This window comes from Ambystoma mexicanum, chromosome 6q, assembly GCF_040938575.1.
Source record: "Ambystoma mexicanum isolate Mex_15411 chromosome 6q, UKY_AmexF1_1, whole genome shotgun sequence".
Taxonomy (NCBI): Eukaryota; Metazoa; Chordata; class Amphibia; order Caudata; family Ambystomatidae; genus Ambystoma; species Ambystoma mexicanum.
The window spans coordinates 1,611,905,017-1,611,932,883 of record NC_090937.1 but is presented as its reverse complement, the minus strand read 5'-3'; the positions used below and the strand labels follow the sequence as shown (position 1 = coordinate 1,611,932,883).

Here is a 27,867-nt window from a genome sequence, read left to right as displayed (position 1 = left end):
AATGTTTATCACCATGTTAGTGCAATTTGTTTTTTTTTTAAGTCATGAAATTTCGAAGTTGAGATGGAATAGAGCTTTCCAAGACACGTTGATCTTCTTCGCCAACTGGTAAAAGCTCAAGAGAGGGGAATGTAGTATAAACAATGTTTTTGTTTTCTAAATGTGAGCTTTTTTGTTTGAGCAGAGCACCATTCCTTTGACATGTCTCGGAAACCCACCTGTGCCAACAGACGAACTCACTGAGACTTTTCACCAGAGGCGGCCTGCTCATCTCATACGAACCTCTATAGCAATGCCCCAACCCAAGGAGCCAGAACAGGGAAGCCAGTCACAGAACGTGGCGTGTTGCGCATGCGCAAGGAGGCTGCTGCCTAAAAGCAGAATCGAATAATTTAACTGGGTCCATCTAGTTGCCAACCGAGGTAACTTGCAAATGGGTAATCGGGCAATTAAAAAAAAAAGCTGCTCTGTCTGCAGCTCAGAGTTCTGTTGTGTAGATGGGTTGCTGTTCGATTGGATGATCATTGCAATGCATTCCTTGCTTGCCAGCTTTTAGAGTAACACTCTCATTACTGTTCTGTCTCCTCACTTTTCTAGTTACCATCTGATGAAGTAAATCCATGTGATTTTGAAAGCTCATGTATGACTAAACCTCAGCATATTATTTGCAGTTAGTGCCATCAAATTGATAAAAACTGATGTGATCTCCTTTTCGTGGACAGCTTTATTTGTACATATATCAATATCTCTCATCAAAGCTTCACTTATGTTCATGATGTCATCTGATTTTGATATGATGTTATGTCATTTGTAATGGGCCTATAATCAAGTGTTTCAAGGCGCGACCTGGCAAGGGAGGATGGAGACAACGATCTTGCTTGGACAAGTGACATTGAGATCATGCAAGTGCAGGGGAGCGGGAGGGGAAAAGTGCCTGGGTAAAGGGCGGGGGCAGTGCTGTACATGGGATCAAGACAATAACAAGAAGTGCGGCCGGCAAGTGCAAAAGTAAGTGCAGATAGCAGGTGTCCAAAACTGCAGGGGTGGGGAAGTGTAGGGTTACAGATACAAACCCAAGTGCAAGGGTGGCCGGGAGGCAGTGCGGTTGTGCAGCTGGGCGGGTAGGGTGCTGGGCCCGAAATCAGAGGGTAGCCAGGTGATCAGTTCAGTATCACTCGCCCTCATTCCTTCCTTTGTTCTTGAATATACGAATTTAGGAATGAGTCTGGAAAGGCCTATTGCCAGGCAGTCCCTGCACCGCCTGTGCCAGGCCACACTGGATACACACACACAGGGAAACTTACACACAGGAATAATAAGACTCCTATACAAAGAAATACAGTGCAACTTGGCTTCATTTTAAACTGATCTACAACCAGGATGAAGATATGAAGGCTAGGGGGTCAAATTAACAGTTTTGAAAAGGTCCCTTTGAAGAGAGCATCTATTGTCACCGGCCACCAGGAAGGTGGCAACCTCAACAGCGACCTGCCAGCCAAAACATTTTAGGGGAATATTCCCAATTCCTGCTAGTCAATGTGTCCAGCATCCTCTCCCCTGCCTACCTCGGGTATACTATTCATTACTTAATCGTTTGCTTCTGGGTGCTCATAGCAAAGTAGTGGCCAAACAGAAGACTACAAACGCTGGATAAAAGTATTACACGACCTCTCCGTCCATCAGCGCAAGGTGCCTTACCACGGGAGGTGGCCGCAGAAGAGCTGACTGACTCCGGAGAAGTTGGTGTTTCTTGGTGCTTAGACTGGAACCCCCACATTGCCTTCGCTGATTACAATAGAACTCCTTTCTTAGCAATAGCTTTTCCTAAGGGACGTGCATAGTAATACATCGGTCTCGCCAGATGCTGCAACCAGAAAGATCTTCGCGGCACGTGGTAGGCACCCAAGTACTCTGCCAGTTTCTCTATTCTCCTGTGTTTCAACTGCCCTCCTTTCCAAACTCCAATGTTACATCTGGTCTCTTCTCTCCACTTGTGTGTTACTCCACGTCTCTTCTCTGTTCCCCTGTGTTTCACCGGCTCTCTTCTCTGTTCTTCTGTATTTCCCCTTGTCTCCATTATCCTGTGTTTCACCTGCACTCTTTTCCATTCTCCTGTTTTTGTCCTAGCCTCTTCTCTGTTCCCCTGTGTTTCCCCTGCTCTCTTATCTGTTCTTCTGTATTTCCCCTTGTCTCCATTATCCTGTGTTTCACCTGGACTCTTTTCCATTCTCCTGTTTTTGTCCTAGCTTCTTCTCTGTTCCCCTGTGTTTCTCCTTGTCTCTTCTCCATTTGCCTGTGTTGCTCCTTGTCTCTTCACTATTCTGTTTCTCTCCTGGCCTCTTCTCTTTTCTCCCGTGTTTCTCCCTTTCTCCTGTCTTTTCTCCTTTGTTTCCCTTGGCCTCTTCTACATTGTACTGTGTTTCTCATGGTCTCTCATCTGTTCTCTGGTATTTCCTCTTGTCTCTTCTCCATTTGCCTGTTTTTCTCTGAGCCTCTTTGCCATTCTCCTGTGTTTCTCCAGGCCTCTTCTACATTCTTCTGTGTTTCTCGTGGCCTCTTCTCCATTCCCCTGTGTTTCTCATGGCCTTTTCTCTGTTCTATTGAGTTTTCTCCTGGTCTCATAGTGGTTCTCTTGTGTTTCTCTTTGTCTCTTCCCAATTCGCCTGTGTTTCTCCTAGTCTCTTCTCTGTTCTCCTGTGTTTCTTCTTCTCTCCTATCCATTCTCCTTTGTTTCTCCTGGCCTCTTCTCGGTTCTCTGCTCTATTGAGTTTCTACTGGTCTCTTATCGGTTCTCTTTTGTGTCTCCTTGTCTCTTCTTCATTTGTCTGTGTTTCTCCAGACCTCTTCTCTGTTCTCCAGTGTTTCCCCTTGTCTCTTCTCCATTTGCCTGTGTTTACCCTTGTCTATTCACTATGCTGTTTCTCTCCTGGCCTCTTCTCTATTCTACTGTGTTTCACAGGGTCTCTTATCTGTTCTCTGGTATTTCCTCTTCTCCATTTTCCTGTGTTACTCTGAGTCTCTTCACTATTCTTTTGTGTTTATCCAGGTCTCTTCGCCATTCTTCTTTGTTTCTTGTGGCCTCTTCTCCATTCCCCTGTGTTTCTCCTGGCCTCTTATATGTTCTCTTGTGTTTCACCTTGTCTCTTCTCCATTTGCCTACGTGTCCCTTAACCTCTTCTCTATTCACCTGTTTTTCTTCTTCTCTCCTATCCTTTCTCCTTTGTTTCTCCTGGCCTCTTCTTTGTTCTATTGAGTTGCTCCTGGTCTCCTATCTGTTGTCTTGTGTTTCTCCTTGTTTCTTCTTGATTTTCCTGTGTTTCTCCAGACCTCTTCTCTATTCTCCTGTGTTTCTCCTTCTCTCCGATCCTTTCCCCTTAGTTTCTCATGGCTTCTTCTCCGTTCTCCTGTTTTTTTCTCCGGGCCTCTTCTCCATTATCCTTTGTTTCACCTGTTCTCTTCTCCATCTCTCTTTCTACGTCTACTCCTTCTTGTGAATGTTTCTTTCCTGCGCTCCCCCTGCTTTTGTGTCCCGCTCTATATTACCTATGATAATTGTTCCCATGGCATGATGATTCTCCATCCGCTGCATCAAATACATTGCACCCGTGCAAGCCACTTTCACAAAGTGGTCGTGCAATTCTTTTAACAACATGTGCACAAACAGACAAGTACATACTTTTGTCTTCTCACTGGAGAATCAGTGCACAAGTTATGTTTTGACTTGTCGGCCAGCGTGTCAGTGAAAAATCCATCTATAGCCATTTTTCACTGACAAGTCCAAACATGCCATGTGCACTGGCTTGCCAGTGTAAAAACAAGATTATTATGCATGTATTTAAGTCCCTTGGCTTGTATGTGTATAGCTCACTGTTCCTCGGACATTCACTTTCACTATAGTCCCTTCTTATCTCTCTCTTGAACTATCTCTCTCTTGCCATCTTTCCTCATTCTCTTTCTTTCCCCTTCTCGCTCTCTTCCTTGCTTCCTCTCTATTTTCTTTGTACCTCTACCTCTTTCCCTTATCTCTACTTCTCTCTTGTTCACTTTCCATCTTTCTCTTTTACTCTCTCCTGTATGCCTCTGGCTATAATAACATCTGACAACAAATCCCCAAGCGGCCCAGTTATTAGTACCTGTTGCAGTGGAATCGTGTTACTTGTTTCTTCGTGGGGCCAGCAGCAGGAGTACAAGGATGAGTAGTAACAAAACCGCCTACTCAGCCCCCACACGTCTACAAACCAATAGTGATGCCAACCAGGAAGGTAAAGCAGGCACTGCCAAGAGATTTACCTTCTGCACCTTCTGTGGACAGAGGGGAGGTTGCACTCTCAGAAGGTGTGTGAATGTGAGCCAGTAGCAACCCAGACAGCAAAGTACAACTGGCCAAAAGAAAAGAAATGCCCATCAAGGATCTATACAAATATAGATCCTTTAATTAAACACATCAATGCACGAATAATTACAAAGCTACTATGAATCCCACACCCAGTAAAGGAAATACAGCAGCACTCAGGGTTTTGAGCAAGGAGAAAAAACAGACAAGAGATGCAGCATGGATTTAAAACAGATGTGTTCCTCTTGGAAAAAATGAAAAAGGTACTTAGCTAGGATTTAGGGCCCTAAAATGTGGCCCAGAGTGCCAGGGTCAGTTCAAAGTACCTTCATCCATTGTTCAGCAGTTCAACGTTCAACGTTGAGCTGTGTTGCTGGCGAGGCAATTCAGGTTCGAAGACGTCGATGTGCATTGATCTCTGGTGGTGAGTCAGTGTTCAGACAGGTTTCGAGCGAGTGCTCTCTACTGTTTGCAGCAGCATCAAACATTGCACGTCGAATGGATCACAAGGACGGGTTCAACAATCAAGCGTGGTTTGAGATGATAAGAGTATTGCTTGATCGTGTCTAAGAGTGATGCAATGATTCTGTGGTTTGAGTCGAGCCGCAATGTGAAGTCCAGGTAGTTTAAGGCTTGGTTTGATGCAGCGGGGCTCCGGTGCTCGCGGTGGACAGGTTACGGGGCTTTGCTGTGGTGATGCAGCATCGAGCTGATTCAGTGATGTGAATACAGTGGTTCAAAGAGATGGTTAGTTACCAAAATTAGCACCGACTGATCCTTCTCGGTCGAAAGCAACGAACACAGCTCAAATGGTGCTTGATTATTTTGATGGGATGAAAATAGCGATCCTGGATGGAATGGCCCACAGAATGCTGTGCGTCCCATAGCAGGGGATGTAGGACAGGGTGGGTCCTTTCAGATTCTGCTTTCCCAGTTTAGGGAGATTTGGTTTTGATTCGCAGGTCCTGGTCCTCAGCAAGAGTCAAATACAATATGCCCTGAAAGTAGGATGGTAGCAGGAATCCTATTTTCCCCCTCACTGGCTGATGGCCTGGAAAGACCAACTCTCCCAAAAGAGTTCCAAACAAATTCTTCCTTATGTTCTCGATGGTCCAAAAGTGAATCAAAGAAAGAGTGGCCAACAACCTTTTTTTATAGGCAAACGTCCACGGAAGATTAGACAAAAGCGAGCCAGCATGAATGGGTCTAATGGTGATTTCTTATAATGTTGTAGTTTGGAAACAGAAGTGCATATTTTAAATGCATCACCTGTGCTGAAGTGACTTGGTTGCCACTGCAGCTGTCAAGAGGGCATCTGTTACTTGGGAACCTGCTCTGTGCCACTGGAGAGCAGGTGCTGCAGATCAGGATACTGATGCAGTAAGGCACAGCTGTATAATATACTTGCTCAAAATGGGAGTCTGGTTAGCAGGCCACCATTTCTGAGACTGGGTTACCGTCATCATGTTATTATTTATAGAAATAAAATAAGCCAGCGCTTCAACACCCTTGACAGAAAGCAATTCTTCAGAGAGCCCAGTAGCACCACATAGTGAGGCAAGGATATTGGTATAGATATTGCATAGAAGAGGGAGATAACTCATGCAGGGTTTTTTGGGTAAATAGGTATGGATCATGAATGAAACTTCAGTTCCATCTTAATTACAGCTCATAGGTGGTACTTTAGTGACCCCTGGTGAGCTCACAACCTCTTGGTTCATAGCGCAGGAGTTACCACTGTTGTTAGTTTTCATCCTGGCATCAATGTTTCTCAAGACAGAAGAGCAGAAGCTATTCTTATAGATATATGTTGAAAGTCATTTTAACAAGGAGCGGCAGTCTGAGATCCCACTTCGCCCTGTAGCCCTCTGTCCATCATGCACCCTCTTTACCCACCTCCTCAGGCCCCTGCCCATCCAGCATTCTGCAGACCATGGCTACCTACTTCCCGCCACTTCAATCTATTGAAAGCAGTCCTTCTAGCAAGCTGCCAGGCATATCTGCCATATATGCCTTGATGGACCTCCCCCACGTCCCCCGGAATCATTGTGTCTTTAACTATCCAGGGGTGCTCAACTCCAGGACGCAAGGACCGGAAACATGTCAGATTTTCAGGATATCCCTCATTAATATGCATGAGATAAATTTGCATACTACGATTCTAAATGTATGCAAATTGTTTCTCATGAATATTAATGCAGGAGATCCTGACATCTCATCAGGATTCCGTTCCTTCGAGGCCTGGAGTTGGACAACCATTGGCTATGCCTACGCAACCAAGCACCCTGACCCCATGTTTGCCTGTTCCATGTATTCCTGCCTCCACACTCCACCCCCAGAGCGTGACGCAATCGAGCAGTTTGTACATTGCCACATCGCAGTACCACTTGCTCAGCAGAATTCTCCGAGGAACCAGAGGTCTTCGTAGTGCAGGAATGTTGAGGTCACCCTACTGGTTCGTCTTTGACGACCCAGGTTCTCGTCTCTTCAGCAAAGCCATAACTGTTGGCTTTAGCAATGTTTGCTAAACTATATTGGCACGTGCATGTCCACAAGAACATGATGCAGTCATAAATGTGAACAATGAGTAGTCTAGCAATAATCATCTCAGGAGCATAGCTCAGTGGCAACGGCTCGACACAGAGCAACACAGGTTCGATCCCTGCGTCTGCGCTGAGAAACCTCTGGGTATTAAGCGCGTTATAAATAACCAATTATTGCAATAATAATGTCTCTGCTGTGTAGCCACGTCCTTGGGAGACAGGGAATGTTTATGTCATTAAGGCATGTCTTCTCTCGATCAGTATTGTATGGTATGGTATTGTTTATTTTAAAGCACCTATACACAGGCAAGTGTTTCAAAGCGCTCAATGAGGGTGGGAACATGCGGGAAAAACAAGTCGCTCAGAGCCCTTGAAATTCTGAGACGATAATATTCTGCACAGGCAGAGTAAGTGCATATAATACATTTAACAGTCTGGGATACAGAAATTAGCCCTGTCGGCGGTTCTGCAGTTTCAACAGTGCAATTAAGGGGGGAAGACAAGGGAGAACCGACAGACGATGTACAGGCGCGGTGCGTACGGATCAAGCAAGTGCACATGGTCACAGGGAGAGGGAGGTCCACGTGCACCCGGTCGGTCGGTATGTTATGTAATTGGGCTCTAAATTATTGTAAATGTAATGTTTAGCTATTGCAGTTGCCCTTTGGAATGATACATTAATATCTATCATAGGAGCAGATACAATTATGGATAATTAAATGATAACCGTGTTTTATATAAGAAGAATTTTAGTATTTTTTCTTGATTTAATGTAATGTGTAAGGTTTGAATGAATAACCCAATTCACAAATAAAAAAATGAAAACGACACGTTTTTGTTTTTGGCCTCCCGTTCCAGCATTGGATGAATCTGGCAGTCAGCACCATCTTTCATTGCATGTAATGAATGCACCTATGGTCATTTGTTGCAGAGCAAGGCAACTGAAGCAGGATGAAGTTGCTTAGGTGGAGCTACACTTCAAGCACCCTGAACACTGGGAAACGGGCTGGACGGAGCCAGAACTTTGGCCTTTGCTGGAGATCCGCGAGTACCAGAGAACAGTGACGTGTTCCGAGTAGGGACCGTGCGCCAGTGACACTCTAGTCTAGAACAGCGACGTCATGGCCCCTGGAACCTATGTCTATTGATGTGCAGAGTGAGAAAGCGATCAAAGAGTGAAAGTAGAATCTGCTGGCAAGACATACTACCCATCAGCATAAAACCGCCCCATCCACTGGCCTTCCTCAAGGAGCTGGAACCTCAAGGGAGAGATCCCAGCATATCAATGCCGGAGGCCTGTTCAGCATTGAGGAGGCCAAGCCCATTGTGGGCTCTGGGTGATTGCCAGCCTTGCGGGACCACCAACCCACGATCAGCTCGGTGGAAATACTACCTGGGAAGAGCAACTGTGGTTGCACCCAAAAACAGGTTGATGACCCAGGAGCCCATTCCTGCTGCACCAGTGCCTGACAAATCGACTCCCTTGACTCTGCACCCTCCCTGCCGGGGCAACCCTGAGTACCTTGGAGTGGGTCAGGGAGCATGATAATGCCCCCTTCATCTGAGTTCTGTTCAATTGATGAGGTCATATGACAGTGCCCTGGAGGGCCACCACCCCCATTTTCATCTGGACCCGCCCCACACCTGTGCCGCTACACAGAAATTGCCCAGCTGCCGCTGTACCTCTGTAACCTGGAATGGTTGTATGATAGACAAATACCTCTGGCAGTAAAGTAGGAGCTGTCCAGCTCTGTGTGGTTCCTCAAAGCTCTTTCCACCCAACCACAACTTGAACCGGGGGTGATATAGACACATGCCGCGACGTATGACATCAGCCATGACATAAGTTCCAGCACTTCCAGGGTAACCAAATTCCCTCACTAGAGAAGTTGAATACCAGATGCAGCTATAGTGAGAGCCATCAATGTTTTTTCTGTATACTTACCTTTCTGGATATTATGTGTTAGTGGTAACTGAGAGGCATTGCTTTCATAAAAGAGCCTCATCTGCACCGCACTTAATTCCACCCCACGAAACCATCCTATAAACTTTGTCTCTTGGTTGTTTGAGCACAGCTGCGACAGGTGCGATGCGGCGGCTACTGGTGCAATGTCTGACGGTGGCGTGCTCAGTCTCTTGCTTACAGAGATCCTTGACAGTACCCCCCTCAAATAAGGCTGACACAATCCACCAAAGTGCACCTAATCTACAGCCCCCCCCCGCCGCCCCTGTAGACACCAAGAATGCATATCATGGGGCCTTCGAACTCCCAGGACATGGCATGGCCAACCTTATGAATGAAGCCTCATATGAATGACTTCATTTCTGAGATCTCACCTTGCACTTGAGAGCACATGGCTACTATAAGTTCATCACACTGTTTCAAGTGCCCTCCCTCCTTCCCACTCTCTACTATATACAACCTGCTGCCACTATGCAAACCCCTTCGCCATTTCACACCACAAACTATGGACATATTCACCAGAAGCCTACCATGCTGCACTCATCTATCTCACTCCTAGCTGCACCAGCAACTCAGGGATGTGCTGCTCCTCTGGAAACAGCTGATGCAACAGCAAAGCAGCACCTAAACCAGGTCTACCACTCAAGGCACAGCCCGCTGGACAGCATCCTACCAGTGATTACTCGGGTAATTGACATTCGCCTCCAAATCAGAGGAAATAACTACCCATGCCCCCTCATTCCACCTCACATACGACTGCTGCTTGATAGCTGCAATCTTGAGACTCTCATGACCACGTCAGTTTCTGGGATGGGGTATTATTGCACAGTTCTGCAATTAGTCACACGAATTCTAGCATTAAGAGTGTGGCACATTTACATGTTGCCTCCCAGATCTTCACTGATCTAGTCACTCATCTTCTCGCCGATACATGTAACTCGCCGGACTTCTGCCTGTCACCCAGGAGAACTCCTCAATGGCCACCATTACTCTGAAATGAAACATGCACATATCATAACACACAGGGCATAGGACTCTGGTGTAACTGTATCCGGTTGGATAATGGTTCTCCAATATCCACTAAACCTGCTTCGGAAGCAAAGCGTGGAACATTTATAGGCACATGTGACCCATCGATCCATAGATTGGTTGATATTTCAGCCCCCACACCTGCCCTGCCCTGCATGAAATTAGGAGCACGAGGAGTGGGGAACAGGGTGGTTGATCATCAGTGATTTCTATGGCAGTTTTTCCTTGTTGGCATTGCTGGTTGGGTCATGCTGATATATTGATTGCTGGTGAATTGGTTGATTGGTCTTGTAGTCATTCCTGTAGTTCCCCTCTTGAGTACCGAAGGAATACTTCCTACCCACAGGTTAAGGAGCTTTCAGTCTAGCCTGTAAATAGTGCAGTATGTGTAGATGTGTGCGGTGGTGCGAAGTAAAACAATAAGCAAGAACACAGGGGCACAAAGACAAAGTGCATCATATGTGTGTATAATAGATGACAGAGCATGCATGTGAGCATTCTGCTGCTATGTGCCATCTTGGCAGAAAAATGCACATTTGACGAGAACCACAAAACTCAGGATTATCTAAAGTGTAGACACCCCACACTGTTTCTTCATTAAACCTGCCCCACCCACACCACCATCCTCTACCTTACTTCTGAAACCTGACAAGCACTTCTCACTCTGTCATGGCACGTGCATTCCTTCCCAGAAATGGGGGTCCCACACCCACTCAATCTCAAACACCAGCCTTGAATTTCTGGCCTAATTCAAACCCCATCTTTGATATCCTGCTGGAGTCTGCAACCTTCGGCTCTTCTGATGCTTTGGACTATGGCTGCCATGATCGCTCACCATTGACTGTGCTGGCTAGGACTAATGGGAGTTGTAGTCTGGAGAGGCAGACCTTGCAGAAAACCGATTTAAATGCATGCATACAATGAGTACCCTGTAAAATGACCCTCCTTACAGACATTAATCCAATGCCTCGATTGCTGCTTCTCCTGGTATTTTGGGATATCATCTAACAGTGCTGCTCTCAGCCAAGGTCCCTTATGTAGCCAGAAATATCTGTTTCCTGCCTCAGGCTTAGATACATGTACACTCACATGAGGACAGGGAGAAAGTGCTGCTTGTCTTCGTCGCTCTCTATCTTCCCCTTGACAATATCTGTGATGTCCATCACTGGAAGAGAAGAAGATATGATTAATACCTCTGGGCAATATCATCGATGAGGGTAGCGAGAAGAAAAAACTTAAGAACAGAACAACATTGCCACAGCATTGAGGTGTGTGGAGAGAAGAGTGAAGGGTAGAGGATCATGACCACAGCATTGAGGTGTGTGGAGAGAAGAGTGAAGGGTAGAGGATCATGACCACAGCATTGAGGTGTGTGGAGAGAAGAGTGAAGGTTAGAGGATCATGACCACAGCATTGAGGTGTGTGGAGAGAAGAGTGAAGGGTAGAGGATCATGACCACAGCATTGAGGTGTGTGGAGAGAAGAGTGAAGGTTAGAGGATCATGACCACAGCATTGAGGTGTGTGGAGAGAAGAGTGAAGGTTAGAGGATCATGACCACAGCATTGAGGTGTGTGGAGAGAAGAGTGAAGGTTAGAGGATCATGACCACAGCATTGAGGTGTGTGGAGAGAAGAGTGAAGGTTAGAGGATCATTACCACAGCATTGAGGTGTGTGGAGAGAAGAGTGAAGGGTAGAGGATCATGACCACAGCATTGAGGTGTGTGTAGAGAAGAGTGAAGGTTAGAGGATCATGACCACAGCATTGAGGTGTGTGGAGAGAAGAGTGAAGGTTAGAGGATCATGACCACAGCATTGAGGTGTGTGGAGAGAAGAGTGAAGGTTAGAGGATAATGGCAGCAGCACTGAGATGTGTGTTGAGAGAAGGTTAGAGGATCATGACCACAACACTGGTGTGCATGGAAAGAGGAGATGAAGGTTAGAGGGTTGTCACCATAGTATTGAGGTGCGTGGAGAGAGGAGAGGGAGTTTAGAGGATCATGACCACAGCATTGAGGTATGTGTAAAGAAGAGACGAAGGGTAGAGGATCATGGCAGTGGCACTGAGATGTGTGGTGAGAGAAGGTTAGAGGATCATGACCACAACACTGGCGGGCATGGAAAGAGGAGATGATGGTTAGAGGATCGTCATCATAGTATTGAGGTGTGTTTGCAAGAGGAGAGGGAGGTAGAAGATCATGACAGCAGCGTTGGTGTGGGGAGAGAAGAGTGAGAGGTAGATGATCATGGCAGCGGCACTGAGATGTGTGGTGCGAGAAGAGGGAGGAAAAAGATCATGACTGCACCGTTCGTGTGTGGAGAAAGGAGAAGGTGGCTAGAGGATCGTGACTGCAACATTGAGGTGTGTGGGGAGAGGAGATGGCGGTTAGAGAATTGTGACCACACCATTGAGGTGTATCTCCATGAAGAGGAGAGGGAGGTTGTATGATGGTCACTGCAGCTTTAAGCTGCGTGGAGAGAGGAGCGGGAGGGAGAGGACCATGACAGCAGCATTGAGCTGCGTGGAGAGAGGAGCGGGAGGTAGAGGATCATGACAGCAGCATTGGTGTGTGGAGTGAGGAGCAGGAGGTAGAGCATTATGGCAGCAGCACTGAGATGTGTGGAGAGAAGGAGATGATGTTTTGTAGGTTATGACCACAGCGCCTTTGTGTGTGGAGAGAAGAGAAGAAAGGATATGGAGGATTGGGCATCATGGCAGCAGGACTGAGGTGTGTGGAGAGAAGAGGAAATGGAGGTTTGGGCATCATGACAGCAGCACCGAGGTGTGTGGAGAGAAGACAGTGAGGATTGAGCATCATGGCAGCAGCACTGAGTTGTGTGGAGAGAAGACAGTAAGGTTTGAGCATCATGGCAGCAGCACCGAGGTGTGTGGAGAGAAGAGGAAATGGGGGTTTGGGCATCATGACAGCAGCACCGAGGTGTGTGGAGAGAAGACAGTGAGGTTTGAGCATCATGGCAGCAGCACCGAGGTGTGTGGAGAGAAGAGGAAATTGAGGTTTGGGCATCATGGCAGCAGCACCGAGGTGTGTGGAGAGAAGACAGTGAGGTTTGAGCATCATGGCAGCAGCACCGAGGTGTGTGGAGAGAAGACAGTGAGGTTTGAGCATCATGGCAGCAGCATTGAGTTGTGTGGAGAGAAGACAGTGAGGTTTGAGCATCACGGTAGCAACACTGATGTGTGTGGAGAGAAGGAGGGTTGCACATCATGGCAGCAGCGAAGAGAAGGAGGGATGGTGGTTTGAGCATCATGGCAGCAACACTGAGGTGTGTGGACAGAAGGAGGGTTGCACTTCATGGCAGCAGCGCTGAGGTGTGTGAAGAGAAGGAGTTATGGAGCCTTAGCTAAGGAAACTAAAACCTTTCAATCCCACTGCATGATAACTCAACCGGTACCTAGCATGCGAGTGGCAGCATAGATTAGACGCAAGGACATTGCTCCACCAGATCTCCAATCATGTGATCTAAATGATCTCTTTCTATAGGTTGTAACTCCCTCAAGTGGCCCAAGTTAATGACTGGTCTCATCATTTCTCAAGCTCGTGATGCTCACATGGACCACTGAATGCATCCGAAAAGATAAAGACATTCTATTCAAAGTGTGTATCTATTACCAGTACTGTTCACTGTTCACTAACATTCATGTGGTGGGACATTTGTAGGATGCGAGGCCATTTTCTTCATATGGTGTGCACTGCTATTGGGGAAACTGCTGCAGCTACACTGAGGACCACGCTGGGGCATTGGAGGCAGGCCAACACTGCGGTGCAGGAAGCAGGCCAACACTGCGGTGCAGGAAGCAGGCCCACATTTGAGTACCGCTTTGAAGTCAGAACTAAGAATTAGAATCAGAAGTGGAAAGGAAAAGCGACATTTAAGCACAAGATACATGACTGCCCCTAAGGAATTTCCGGTTACTTCATAACATCTAGGACAGAAACTTATATAAGTCGTGCTATGATGGGAACAGCGTTGAACAACAACAATTTATTTGGCTCTGTGTCCTTCCTGTTCTAATTATTGTTTCTGTGTTTTTTAACCAAAATAATTTTTATGCTTTTTGTATATTGTATTGTAACATGTGCATATGCTTTTTAGGTTTTTTATAATTGTGTCATGAATTTGTTGCTTTGAATTTACATTAATAAAATATTTTGATATGTGAGATTTGGACATACACCTTGTAATTTTTCTCAAAGGTGACATGGTCCAGGTACTGACTTCTTCTGTTGGTATATATGAGAGTGGTTTTACTATATGTATACACTTCTTTTTTTTGAGATTTAAGTGTAGGAATCAGGCCCACACTGGGGCAAAGGAAGCAGGCCCACACTGGGGCATAGGAAGCAGGCCCACACTGGGGAGTAAAAAGCAGGCCCACACTGCGCCTTAGGAAGCGGGCCCACACTGGGGCAAAAGAAGTGGACCCACACTGAGGCGTAGGAAGCAGGCCCACACGGGGGCATAGGAAGATGTCCCACACTGGGGTATAGGAAGCAGGCCCACACTGCGGTGTAGGAAGCGGGCCAACTCTGCATTGTAGGAAGCAGGCCCACACTGGGGCATAGGAAGATGCCCCGCACTTGAGTATAGGAAGCAGGCCCACACTGCAGTGTAGGAAGTGGGCCCACACTGCGGCGTAGGAAGTGAGCCCACATTGCAACATAGGAAGCAGGCCCACACTGGGACGTAGGACGCAGACCCACACTGCGGCAGGGGAAGCAGGCCACACTGCGACATAGGAAGTGGGCCCACATTGTGGTGTAGGAAGTGGGAACACACTGGGGTGTAAGAAGCAGGGCCACACTGGCGCGCAGGAAGCAGACCCATACTGGGGTGTAGGAACCGGGCCCACATTGCAGCATAGGAAGCGGGCCCGCACTGGGGCGTAGGAAGCGGGCCCACACTGGGGTGTAGAAAGCAGGCCTATACTGGGGCATAGGAAGCAGGCCCACACTGGGGTGTAGGAAGTGGTCCCACACTGGGGCGTAGGAACCGGGGCCACACTGCAGCGTAGGAAGCGGGCCCACGCTGCAGCGGTGGAAGCAGGCCCACACGGGGGCATAGGAAGTGGACCCACACTGCGATGTAGGAAGCATGACCACACTGGGGTGCAGGAAGCAGGCCCACACTGGGGTGTAGAAGGCTGGCCCACACTGCGGTGTAGGAACCGGGCCCACATTGCGACATAGGAAGCAGGCACACACTGGATTGTAGGAAGTGGACCCACACTGCGTTGTAGGCAGCGGGCCCACACTGGGGTGTAGGAAGTGGACCCAAACTGGGGCATAGGAAGCAGGCCCACACTGCGGCAGTGGAAGCAGGCCCACACTGCAGTGTAGGAAGTGGGCCCACATTGCAACGTAGGAAGTGGGCCCACACTGCATTGGAGGAAGTGGGCCCACACTGGGGTGTAGGAAGCAGGCCCACATTGGGGTGTAGGAAGCGGACCCACACTGTGGCTTAGGAAGCAGGCCCACACTGGGGCGTAGGAAGCGGCCCCACACTGGGGCATAAAAACCAAGCCCACACTGCAGTGTAGGAAGCAGGCCCATACTGCGGCGTAAGAAGTGAGCCCAAATTGCAACATAGGAAGCAGGCCCACACTGGGACATAGGACGCAACCCACACTGCGGCGGGGGAAGCAGGCCCACACTGCGGCATAGGAAGCAGGCCCACATTGTGGTGTAGGAAGTGGGAACACATTGGGGTGTAGTAAGCAGGGCCACACTGGGGCGTAGGAAGAAGGCCCACACTGGGGCGTAGGAACCGGGCCCACATTGCAGCATAGGAAGTGAGCCCACACTGGGGCGTAGGAAGCGGGCCTATATTGGGCGTAGGAAGCGGGCCCACACTGGGGTGTAGAAAGCAGGCCTATACTGGGGCGTAGGAAGCAGGCCCACACTGGGGTGTAGGAAGCGGGCCCACACTGGGGCGTAGGAACCAGGCCCACATTGCAGTGTAGGAAGTGGGCCCACACTGTGGCGTTGCAAGATGGCCCACACTGGGGCATAGGAAGTGGACCCACACTGCGATGTAGGAAGCGGGACCACACTGGGGTGTAGAAAGCAGGCCCACACTGGGGTGTAGGAGGCTGGCCCACACTGCGGTGTAGGAACCTGGTCCACATTGCAACATAGGAAGCAGGCCCACACTGGGGTGTAGGAAGTGTACCCACCCTGCGTTGTAGGCAGCGGGCCCACACTGGGGTATAGGAAGCGAACCCAAACTGGGGCATAGGAAGCAGGCCCACACTGCAGCAGTGGAAGCAGGCCCACACTGCAGTGTAGGAAGTGGGCCCACATTGCAACGTAGGAAGTGGGCCCACACTGCATTGGAGGAAGTGGGCCCACACTGGGGTGTCGGAAGCAGGCCCACATTGGGGTGTAGGAAGCGGACCCACACTGTGGCATAGGAAGCAGGCCCACACTGGGGCGTAGGAAGCGGCCCCACACTGGGGCATAAAAACCAAGCCCACACTGCAGTGTAGGAAGCAGGCCCACACTGCGGCGTAAGAAGTGAGCCCAAATTCCAACATAGGAAGCAGGCCCAAACTGGGACGTAGGACGCAACCCACACTGCGGCGGGGGAAGCAGGCCCACACTGCGGCTTAGGAAGCGGGCCCACATTGTGGTGTAGGAAGTGGGAACACACTGGGGTGTAGTAAGCAGGGCCACACTGGGGCGTAGGAAGAAGGCCCACACTGGGGCGTAGGAAGATGGCCCACACTGGGGCGTAGGAACCGGGCCCACATTGCAGCATAGGAAGTGAGCCCACACTGGGGTGTAGGAAGCGGGCCTATATTGGGCGTAGGAAGCGGGCCCACACTGGGGTGTAGAAAGCAGGCCTATACTGGGGCGTAGGAAGCAGGCCCACACTGGGGTGTAGGAAGCGGGCCCACACTGGGGCGTAGGAACCGGGCCCACATTGCAGTGTAGGAAGTGGGCCCACACTGCGGCGTTGCAAGATGGCCCACACTGGGGCATAGGAAGTGGACCCACACTGCGATGTAGGAAGCAGGACCACACTGGGGTGTAGAAAGCAGGCCCACACTGGGGTGTAGGAGGCTGGCCCACACTGCGGTGTAGGAACCGGGTCCACATTGCAACATAGGAAGCAGGCCCACACTGGGGTGTAGGAAGTGGACCCACACTGCGTTGTAGGAAGCAGACCCACACTGGGGCATAGGAAGCAGGCCCACACTGCAGCAGTGGAAGCAGGCCCACACTGCAGTGTAGGAAGTGGGCCCACATTGCGATGTAGGAAGTGGGCCCACACTGCATTGTAGGAAGTGGGCCCACACTGTGGTGTAGGAAGCGGACCCACACTGGGGCATAAGAAGCAGGCCCACACTGCGGCAGTGGAAGAAAGCCCACAATGGGGCATAGGAAGTGGGCCCACATTGTAGTGTAGGAAGTGGAACCACACTGCAGTGTAGGAAGTGGGAACACACTGGGGTGTAGAAAGAAGGCCCACACTTGGGTGTAGGAGGGTAGCCACACTGCGGCGTAGGAAGCGGGCCCACACTGGGGCATAGGATGCAGGCCCACACTGAGGCATAGGAAGCGTGCCTACACTGGGTTGTAGGAAGCAGCCCACACTGCGGAGTAGCCCACACTGGGGCATAGGAACCGGGCCCACATTGCAGTGTAGGAAGCGGGCCCACACTGGGGTGTAGGAAGCAGGCCCACACTGGCGTGTAGGAGGCTGGCCCACACTGCGGTGTAGGAACCAGGCCCACATTGCAACATAGGAAGCAGGCCCACACTGGGGTGTAGGAAGTGGACCCACACTGCGTTGTAGGAAGCAGACCCACACTGGGGCATAGGAAGCAGGCCCACACTGCAGCAGTGGAAGCAGGCACACACTGCAGTGTAGGAAGTGGGCCTACATTGCGATGTAGGAAATGGGCCCACACTGCATTGTAGGAAGCAGGCCCACACTGGGGTGTAGGAAGCTGACCCACACTGTGGTGTAGGAAGCAGGCACACACCGGGGCGTAGGAAATGGCCCCGCACTGGGGTGTAGGAACCAGGCCCACACGGCAGTGGTGGAATTTGTATTTGTATTTTATTTATTTGTAAAGCGCACCAGGCCCAAGGGCATCCGGGCGCATGGTTTAGATTACAGACATGTTACAGGGAATATACAATTAGAGAACAAGGGAGGGGAATAAGGCGATTTACAATACAGATGCAGGCAGAAAAAATATACAAGTATACAGGAAATATACATATTAACAATCAAGCAGAGTAGCTGGCGGGTTTGCGCAAGAGTGCAGTGGGTGTTAGTAATCAGGCTGGTCTTGGGATACCAGCCAGGCTTTGGTTTTGCTCTTGAAGGCCGGGAAGGAAGATTCTGCTCTGAGTGGATTGGGTAGGGAGTTCCAGAGCTTTGCAGCCATGACTGGGAAGCTGCTCCCGCCTGATCTCTGGAGGTTGAAGCAAGGGATGGAAAGGCAGTTGGTTTGAGCACTTCTGAGTGGTCTAGAGGAGGTGTGTAGGGAAAATCTGCTAGCCAGGTAGCTAGGTGCTTGGTGAGAGATGCTTTTGTGTGTTAGCGAAAGTGCTTTGAGAGAAACTCTTTGGGAGACTGATAGCCAGTGGAGGTTCCGTCTGGTGTCAGAGAGGTCGAGGTTTCTAGGTATGTTTAGTGCCGCTCTAATGGCATTGTTTTCGATGATCTGCAGGTTGCTGATGTTGCATTGGTTAGAGCCGAGGTAGAGGGCATTACAATAGTCGATCTTAGACAGGACCAGGGTCCTGGCTAATGTGGTACGATTGGCTGGCGATAGGAATGAACGACATGATGTGATGAGTTTGCATGTGTAAGATGCAGCAGAGGAGACAGCGTTAACTTGTCTCGAGAGTGATAAGGTGGCATCGAGGTAGATACCAAGTGTTTTTGTATCTTTGGCCACTTTGATTGTATTGCCATCAATTGTGAAGGATTTGAAGGACGGGTCTAGCTTACTGAGTCTTTGGTGAGATCCTAGGATGAGGATCTCCGTCTTTTCATCATTCAAGCACAGTTTGTGCTGAGCCATCCAGGCCTGGATGACTTGATAGGTGGAATTGATGGCAAGAGTGTCAGTTTTGGGGTCACCTGTGATGGGAATGAGTATCTGGGTGTCATTGGCGTAATTGGTATATGTGACACCCAGATAGTCCAGAATATCAAAGAGTGGTTTCGTGAACACATTGTAGAGTGTCGGGGAAACACATGAACCTCGAGGAACCCTGCAGGTGACTGGTGCGGGATCAGCAGCGGCAGAAAGGGCAAAGACTCTCATGGATCTGTTTTCCAGGACGGAGGTGATCCAAGTCGTGGCTTTGTCCGAGAAGTTGGTGGCGGTTTTTAGGTGGCGACAGAGGATTTGGTGATTAACTAAATCGAAGGCTGCGGAGAGATCTAAAAGGAGTAATAGGGCGAGCTTGCCCTTGTCTTTTAGGTTTTCAATCTGAGTTTTAAGATCTAAGAGGGCGGTTTCCGTGCCATACCGAGGGCAGAAGCCTGATTGTCTTAGTCCCAGGAGATTATTAGTTTCCAGATAAGCTTGGATCTGCAGGTATGCTGCGCGATCAAGAATTTTGAAAAGGAAGGGAACTGTGGTAATGGGTCTGAAGTTGGTGGGTATGTTAGTATCCAAGGTGGGTTTTTGGAGGAGGGGAATGACCCAGGCCTCCTTGAGGTTGTCGCGGACAATCTCAGAACTGAATGAGGAGTTTATGAGTGTGGTAATGAAAGGAGCGAGACTTTGTGAGGCTTCCTTAATGATGGTGGGGGGACATAAGTCACCCTGACAGTTGGACGGTTTGAGGCTATTAATGATGTGCTCAACTTTGGTAATGCATAGAGGAGAAAGGGAGAAAGGTTTAAGAGTATCATGGCTAGTGCCAGTACTGATCGGGTGGATTTTGTGCTGCACACTAGCCTGCAGGCTGTTTTTTTGTCATTGATTTTGTTTCGGAGAGTGGTGATTTTGCCAAGGAGAGGCTTTTGAATATTAGTGCACCAGGCACTGTCTTTGGAGCAGGTGTCAGGAGGAGTGGCAGGAGACTCAAGTTCCTTTAATATTCTGAATAACTCCTTAGTGTTTGACTGAGCTTGTTCAATCTGTTTGTTATATTCATCTCTTTTGGCCTGAAGTATGGCCTCTTCATAGTTTAGAGTGGCTAGAATAACGCTGGTTTTGTTAGTTTCAGTTGGGATACTTTTCCAACGCGATTCAAGGCTCCTTTTTTCTTTGAGAAGGGTTCTAAGCTGTGGTGTGAACCAGGAGTTGAGGTGGGCTCGAGGTTTAGGTTTACGAAGTTTGGTGGCGGCGATGAGGTCAAGGGCTTTCTACATGGTCAGGTTGTAAGTGTCTACCAGGACAGTGTGGTCAGAGCATGAACGGGAAAGATCATTGAGAGCGGGGAGGATAAGTGGGAGTAATTTGGTGCAGGTTATGTTGCGCTTGTTTCTTGTGGCGGTGGCGGGTGCGATATCAGTGGTGGTGTGGATTATTCTGGTGGGGATACTGAAGGTGATGAGGTGGTGGTCAATCCAAGCAAAAGGTTGGTTAGATGTGTTGGAAATGTCACAGTTTAGAGTAGCAATCCAATCAAGGATCCTGCCCTTGGAGTGTGTTGTCATAGTGATATGTTGTGTGAGACCTAGGTTGAGTAACAGGTTGTTGATATCGTGCAAAGGGGTATCATGAGGGTCTTGGTACCCTAGGTTAAAGTCACCAAGTACGATGATTTGGGACTTAGTCTTAGTGTTGTCAGCAAGGATGTGGGAGAGATCTTCGGCAAATGTCGATAGAGGACCAGGTGGTCTGTAGATGAGGTGGAGAGTGGTAGTCTGGTTGGGGGAAATCGCTAGCTTCACTGTGAGCAATTCAGCAGAGTTGATAGGGGGAGCGGAGGAAGGGTGAAAACTAATGGTGTTTTTATGTATAAAGGCAATGCCGCCTCCTTTGGATTTACCAGAGTTGCTTCACCAATTATAATAGTATAGCCATCAGGGATCGCTAGGGATAGGAGGGGACCTGAGGCTGCATGGAGCCAGGTTTCGGTGACAGCTAAGAGATCGAGGTCATGCGTGGTGATGATGTCAGCCACATCAAGTGTGTGTGCTGTGAGTGACCTGGTGTTGATCAAGGCAGCCTTGAGGGGTGTAGTGAAAGTGTGAAGTTGGTTACTGGCGGTAGGGTTGTCACCCAATGTGTGTGTGGGAAGGGAGGTGAGTACTATTGGTTCTTGGTGGGACAGGTTAGTCCGCTGGTTAGTAATAGTGCGGTCATAGTGGACATGAGGTAGTCTAGAGCCTAGTCTGAGGTTCCTCAGAGGACCTTTGCAAGGTTGGTTAGGGGTAGGTTTGGATGCAAAGTGTTCAAGCCATAGGGATGGCGAGTTAAGGTAAGGGTTGCAGGTGCAAGCAGCCATGGCATTAGCTGGGGCCAGATTTTGCTGTTGTGTGTGGCACAAGGTGCTACTGAGGCATGGTGCATGAGGGGTAGTAGACTTAATGGTTAGGTGGTGGGGCGCGCAGGAGAGAGGGTGTGTGTGTGCGTGGGTCAGTGTCAGGTCTACAAATAGAGTGTTGCAGCTGCTGCGAATAGGCCCTAGCAGTGCTCATAGGAAGAGGGTGTAGCGCAGAGTGCGGTAGAGGCAGAGTAAGTACGCCTGCTGGTCGACCATAATAACAATGTGCAAGTAGGCAAGTCAGCATGGGCGGTAGATAGCACTGAGCAGAGAGGAGCAGCTATAGAGGCAAGGCAGTATAGGGCAATATCTGTTCACAAGAGCACAATAAGGTGGCAAGGCAATATAGGGTAATAGCAGTTCGCAAGAGCACAACAGGTGGCAAGGCAGTGCAGGCAGTGGCTGTTTACAAGTACATTGGCATCACTGGTGCAGTGGCATCACATTAGGTGGGTGCATGCATAAGATGGCGTCACAAAGGGCGAGAGAGGATATGCGTTGGGCAGTTGGTGAGCAGGAATGATCACAGATACTACAGAGTCTTACTGTTGCAATATGGCGGATCATGCAGGTCGGCGGCGAGTTTCGATAGGGTCTGCAAGTATGGACCATGAGTTCATGGATGCAGTGTTGGGCATAGTCACTGGGAGGGCGGGATATGAAATTGACAGATTTCCGTGGCCCGTTGGCACGGACAGGCAAAGACAGACAGGCTGTCCTTAGAGGTGGTCCTTTTGAGCGTGGACCCGGCTGATGCCTTCCGGTGTTGGTGCCGGATGAAGAAGTGTGGCTGGTGCTTCGTAGGCCAATCAGGAGCCTTAGCGTTCGTTGCTAGGCAGTGAGGTATCACAATATCGCACTTCGGGGAGCCGCCATTTTAGGCTTCCTCGATGAGGTCCGAGCCCTGCAGATGCAGCGGTTTTGGCAGATATTTTCCAGAACAAGGTCGGGCCAATGTGGGAAGGCACAGTGTGTGCAGTAATGGCAGATAGGGTTAGATTCAGGATCTTACCCCCAGAGATGTGGCTGATGCAGGACGGCGTGGCTGCTCCTCCAGGAGTCAGCACCAGCAGCAGCGGCTCCTGCCCTCTGTAGCTGCTTCGAGATAGTGGGAAGCAGGCCCACACTGCGGCATAGGAAGCAGGCCCACACTACAGTGTAGGAAGCAGGCCCACACTGCAGTGTAGGAGCAGGCCCACACTGCTGATGCAGGAAGTGGGCCACACTGCAGCATAGGAAGCGGCCCACACTGCAGTGTGGGAAGCAGGCCCACACTGCAGTGTAGGAAGCAGGCCCACACTGCAGTGTGGGAAGCAGGCCCACACTGCAGTGTAGGAAGCAGGCCCACACTGCAGTGTAGGAAGCAGGCCCACACTGCGGCATAGGAAGTGGGCCACACTGCGGCATAGGAAGCAGCCCACACTGCAGTGTGGGAAGCAGCCCACACTGCAGTGTAGGAAGGGCCCACACTGCAGTGTAGGAAGCAGGCCCACACTGCAGTGTAGGAAGCAGGCCCACACTACGGCGTAGGAAGTGGGCCACATTGCGGCGTAGCAAGTGGGCCCACACTGAGGCATAGGAAGCGGACCCACACTGGGGCGTATAGAGGGCCCAGGAACAGCCAAGGGAAATCGTATGCCGCTGCAGAGGTTATCAACATTTCTCTGCATCTGCACATTTCTCTACATTTTTTGTTGTTGTTGTGCTAGAGTTCAAAAAATAAACTTTTCGCAAAACAAAGAAACCAAAAAAGAACAAAAAGGCAGATAAAAAGACACATCAATAGATTAAAACTACAATACAATGTATATCAATTCATCATCGACATTGAAGTGAATAGCATTAACAAAATTGAAAAGTGCAAACAGTGCTTGATTTGAGTGCCCACCTTATACATAATTCCACAATATTTCATCATCCACAAAGCCTATTCTAAATATCAAATGTCAACAATATTTCGTTCCTTTAAAATGTCGAGAAGGGCAGCTAGTCATAATATGTTTTAAAGTGTCTACGTTATCAAGAATTTTACAATACCTACATGATAAAACCCCACTATTCCTTAATCCCCACCTTACTTTACCTCATGGGCAAAATGTTTAGTTGGAATCTCATAAGGGTGCCTCGAATCTACCCGTTAGGAACTAACCTAAGGTATGTTGGCAAGAGACCAATACTTATATGCTCGTATTTAAGATGGTCTACAGATTTATAACCATGCATGGTCTTGATGGACTCAGACCAATCAGACAACAATAACGCTTCTTCAATTTGAGAGAGCTGGGATGGTATCCTTTCTAATGTGAAGTCCAATGCCTGAACTATATTAGATCGAGTTAGTGATAAGACTTGCAATGTGAAATTGGTGTTATTTCCTAACTTATCTCGGCAGGATAGCTCAGGGGCAACGTGCTCGCCTTGGAAGCAAGTCGACACAAGCGCGTTATAAATAACCAATCATGTCGTATCATAACAGCTCCCTAATGTCTTCATACAATGATTCTTTCGGTGGGTCCATGAATTTCCATATAAGGCAAATAACTTTCCCATATAGCCTTGGATATAGGGAATTCAGACCCAATTCATAGCATATAAAAGGGATAGGGAGACAGTTCGGGAGATTCAAAGATTTCCCCCACATGAATGCCTGTGGTGTTTCCACTTTCTCCCCAATCCATGCCGGCATTACCTCCAAACCATACCACAATTTGGGGATCACTTTACCAACATAAATCAGGAACAAATGTTTTATGGAAAATCTACAATATGTCCTTTTAATAACACGCATTGGAGATCCTAGACGCTCCGCATTAGAAATAAGAAAATCAAACATGTTCCCTTTAGTCGGTTTAATAGATCTTGGGGCACCTAATACATAATACTTTGCGCCATTAGCAACTTTTCTGAATCTACAAACCGTGTGCATTTGTAAGTTTTGCTCACGGAGGAAAAATCTAATATTCTAGTCGTGTCAGCCCATTTAGGGCAAATGAACTGGAGACCCCCACCACCTCCGCCCAGTGCTTCTAACACCGTAACTTTATCCTGGTTGCTATCTGTGTTCTTTATCCATAGGAGCAGTTACTAAATAATCAACCTCTGATCTGAGCACCAGCATCAACTAGTCAGGACTAGCAGACACTCAGCCTCTGATCTGAGCATCAGCAAGTCAGGACTAGCAGACACTCGGCCCCTGATCTGAGCATCAGCAAGTCAGGACTAGCAGACACTCATCCCCTGATCTGAGCATCAGCAAGTCAGGACTAGCAGACACTCAGCCCCTGATCTGAGCATCAGCAAGTCAGAACTAGAAGACACTCGGCCTCTGATCTGAGCACCAGCATCAGCAAGTCAGATCTAGCAGACACTCGGTCTCTGATCTGAGCATCAGCATCAGCAAGTCAGGACTAGCAGACACTCAGCCTCTGATCTGAGCATCAGCAAGTCAAGACTAGCAGACACTCGGCCTCTGATCTGAGCATCAGCAAGTCAGGACTAGCAGACATCAGCCCCTGATCTGAGCATCAGCAAGTCAGAACTAGAAGACACTCGGCCTCTGATCTGAGCACCAGCATCAGCAAGTCAGGACTAGCAGACACTCGGCCTCTGATCTGAGCATCAGCAAGTCAGGACTAGCAGACACTCAGCCCCTGATCTGAGCATCAGCAGGTCAGGACTAGCAGACACTCAGCCCCTGATCTGAGCATCAGCAAGTCAGGACTAGCAGACACTCAGCCCCTGATCTGAGCATCAGCAAGTCAGAACTAGAAGACACTCGGCCTCTGATCTGAGCACCAGCAACAGCAAGTCAGAACTAGCAGACACTTGGCCTCTGATCTGAGCATCAGCAAGTCAGGACTAGCAGACACTCGGCCTCTGATCTGAGCATCAGCATCAGCAAGTCGGGACTAGCAGACACTCGGCCTCTGATCTGAGCATCAGCAAGTCAAGACTAGCAGACACGGCCTCTGATCTGAGCATCAGCAAGTCAAGACTAGCAGACACTCGGCCTCTGATCTGAGCATCAGCAAGTCAGGACTAGCAGACACTCGGCCTCTGATCTGAGCATCAGCAAGTCAGAACTAGAAGGCACTCAGCCTCTGATCTGAGCACCAGCATCAGCAAGTCAGAACTAGCAGACACTCGGCCTCTGATCTGAGCATCAGCATCAGCAAGTCGGGACTAGCAGACACTCAGCCTCTGATCTGAGTATCAGCAAGTCAAGACTAGCAGACACTCGGCCTCTGATCTGAGCATCAGCAAGTCAGGACTAGCAGACACTCAGCCCCTGATCTGAGCATCAGCAAGTCAAGACTAGCAGACATCAGCCCCTGATCTGAGCATCAGCATCAGCAAGTCAGGACTAGCAGACACTCGGCCTCTGATCTGAGCATCAGCAAGTCAAGACTAGCAGACACTCGGCCTCTGATCTGAGCATCAGCAAGTCAAGACTAGCAGACACTCGGCCTCTGATCTGAGCATCAGCAAGTCAGGTCTAGCAGACACTCGGCCTCTGATCTGAGCATCAGCAAGTCAAGACTAGCAGACACTCGGACCCTGATCTGAGCATCAGCAAGTCAGGACTAGCAGACACTCGGCCTCTGATCTGACCATCAGCAAGTCAGGACTAGCAGACACTCGGCCTCTGATCTGAGCACCAGCATCAGCAAGTCAAGACTAGCAGACACTCGGCCCCTGATCTGAGCACCAGCATCAGCAAGTCAGGACTAGCAGACACTCAACCTCTGATCTGAGCATCAGCAAGTCAGGACTAGCAGACACTCGGCCTCTGATCTGAGCATCAGCAAGTCAGAACTAGAAGACACTCGGCCTCTGATCTGAGCACCAGCAGGTCAGGACTAGCAGACACTCGGCCTCTGATCTGAGCATCAACTAGTCAGGACTAGCAGACACTCGGCCCCTGATCTGAGCATCAGCAAGTCAAGACTAGCAGACACTCGGCCTCTGATCTGAGCATCAGCAAGTCAAGACTAGCAGACACTCGGCCTCTGATCTGACCATCAGCAAGTCAGGACTAGTAGACACTCGGCCTCTGATCTGAGCATCAGCAAGTCAGGACTAGCAGACACTCGGCCTCTGATCTGAGCATCAGCATCAGCAAGTCGGGACTAGCAGACACTCGGCCTCTGATCTGAGCATCAGCAAGTCAAGACTAGCAGACACGGCCTCTGATCTGAGCATCAGCAAGTCAAGACTAGCAGACACTCGGCCTCTGATCTGAGCATCAGCAAGTCAGGACTAGCAGACACTCGGCCTCTGATCTGAGCATCAGCAAGTCAGAACTAGAAGGCACTCAGCCTCTGATCTGAGCACCAGCATCAGCAAGTCAGAACTAGCAGACACTCGGCCTCTGATCTGAGCATCAGCATCAGCAAGTCGGGACTAGCAGACACTCAGCCTCTGATCTGAGCATCAGCATCAGCAAGTCAGGACTAGCAGACACTCGGCCTCTGATCTGAGCATCAGCAAGTCAAGACTAGCAGACACTCGGCCTCTGATCTGAGCATCAGCAAGTCAAGACTAGCAGACACTCGGCCTCTGATCTGAGCATCAGCAATTCAGGACTAGCAGACACTCGGCCTCTGATCTGAGCATCAGCAAGTCAAGACTAGCAGACACTCGGACCCTGATCGGAGCATCAGCAAGTCAAGACTATCAGACACTCGGCCTCTGATCTGAGCATCAGCAAGTCAGGACTAGCAGACACTCGGCCTCTGATCTGAGCATCAGCAAGTCAGGACTAGCAGACACTCGGCCTCTGATCTGACCATCAGCAAGTCAGGACTAGCAGACACTCGGCCTCTGATCTGAGCACCAGCATCAGCAAGTCAGGACTAGCAGACACTCGGCCGCTGATCTGAGCATCAGGAAGTCAAGACTAGCAGACACTCGGCCCCTGATCTGAGCACCAGCATCAGCAAGTCAGGACTAGCAGACACTCAACCTCTGATCTGAGCATCAGCAAGTCAGGACTAGCAGACACTCGGCCTCTGATCTGAGCATCAGCAAGTCAGAACTAGAAGACACTCGGCCTCTGATCTGAGCACCAGCAGGTCAGGACTAGCAGACACTCGGCCTCTGATCTGAGCATCAACTAGTCAGGACTAGCAGACACTCGGCCCCTGATCTGAGCATCAGCAAGTCAAGACTAGCAGACACTCGGCCTCTGATCTGAGCATCAGCAAGTCAAGACTAGCAGACACTCGGCCTCTGATCTGACCATCAGCAAGTCAGGACTAGCAGACACTCGGCCTCTGATCTGAGCATCAGCAAGTCAGGACTAGCAGACACTCGGCCTCTGATCTGAGCATCAGCATCAGCAAGTCGGGACTAGCAGACACTCGGCCTCTGATCTGAGCATCAGAAAGTCAAGACTAGCAGACACGGCCTCTGATCTGAGCATCAGCAAGTCAAGACTAGCAGACACTCGGCCTCTGATCTGAGCATCAGCAAGTCAGGACTAGCAGACACTCAGCCTCTGATCTGAGCAC

At 49.5% G+C, this 27,867-nt stretch overlaps 1 protein-coding gene across 1 annotated transcript in view; it reads right to left on the bottom strand.

The window, feature by feature from the left end:
• LOC138516908 (dedicator of cytokinesis protein 2-like) overlaps window positions 1–27,867 on the bottom strand; it is a 2,920,848-nt gene that overhangs the window by 2,494,347 nt on the left and 398,634 nt on the right. The window contains exon 11 of the mRNA XM_069632364.1: window positions 10,958–11,033. Coding sequence (XP_069488465.1) covers window positions 10,958–11,033 — 76 coding nt within the window. The remainder of the gene's footprint in view (window positions 1–10,957; window positions 11,034–27,867) is intronic.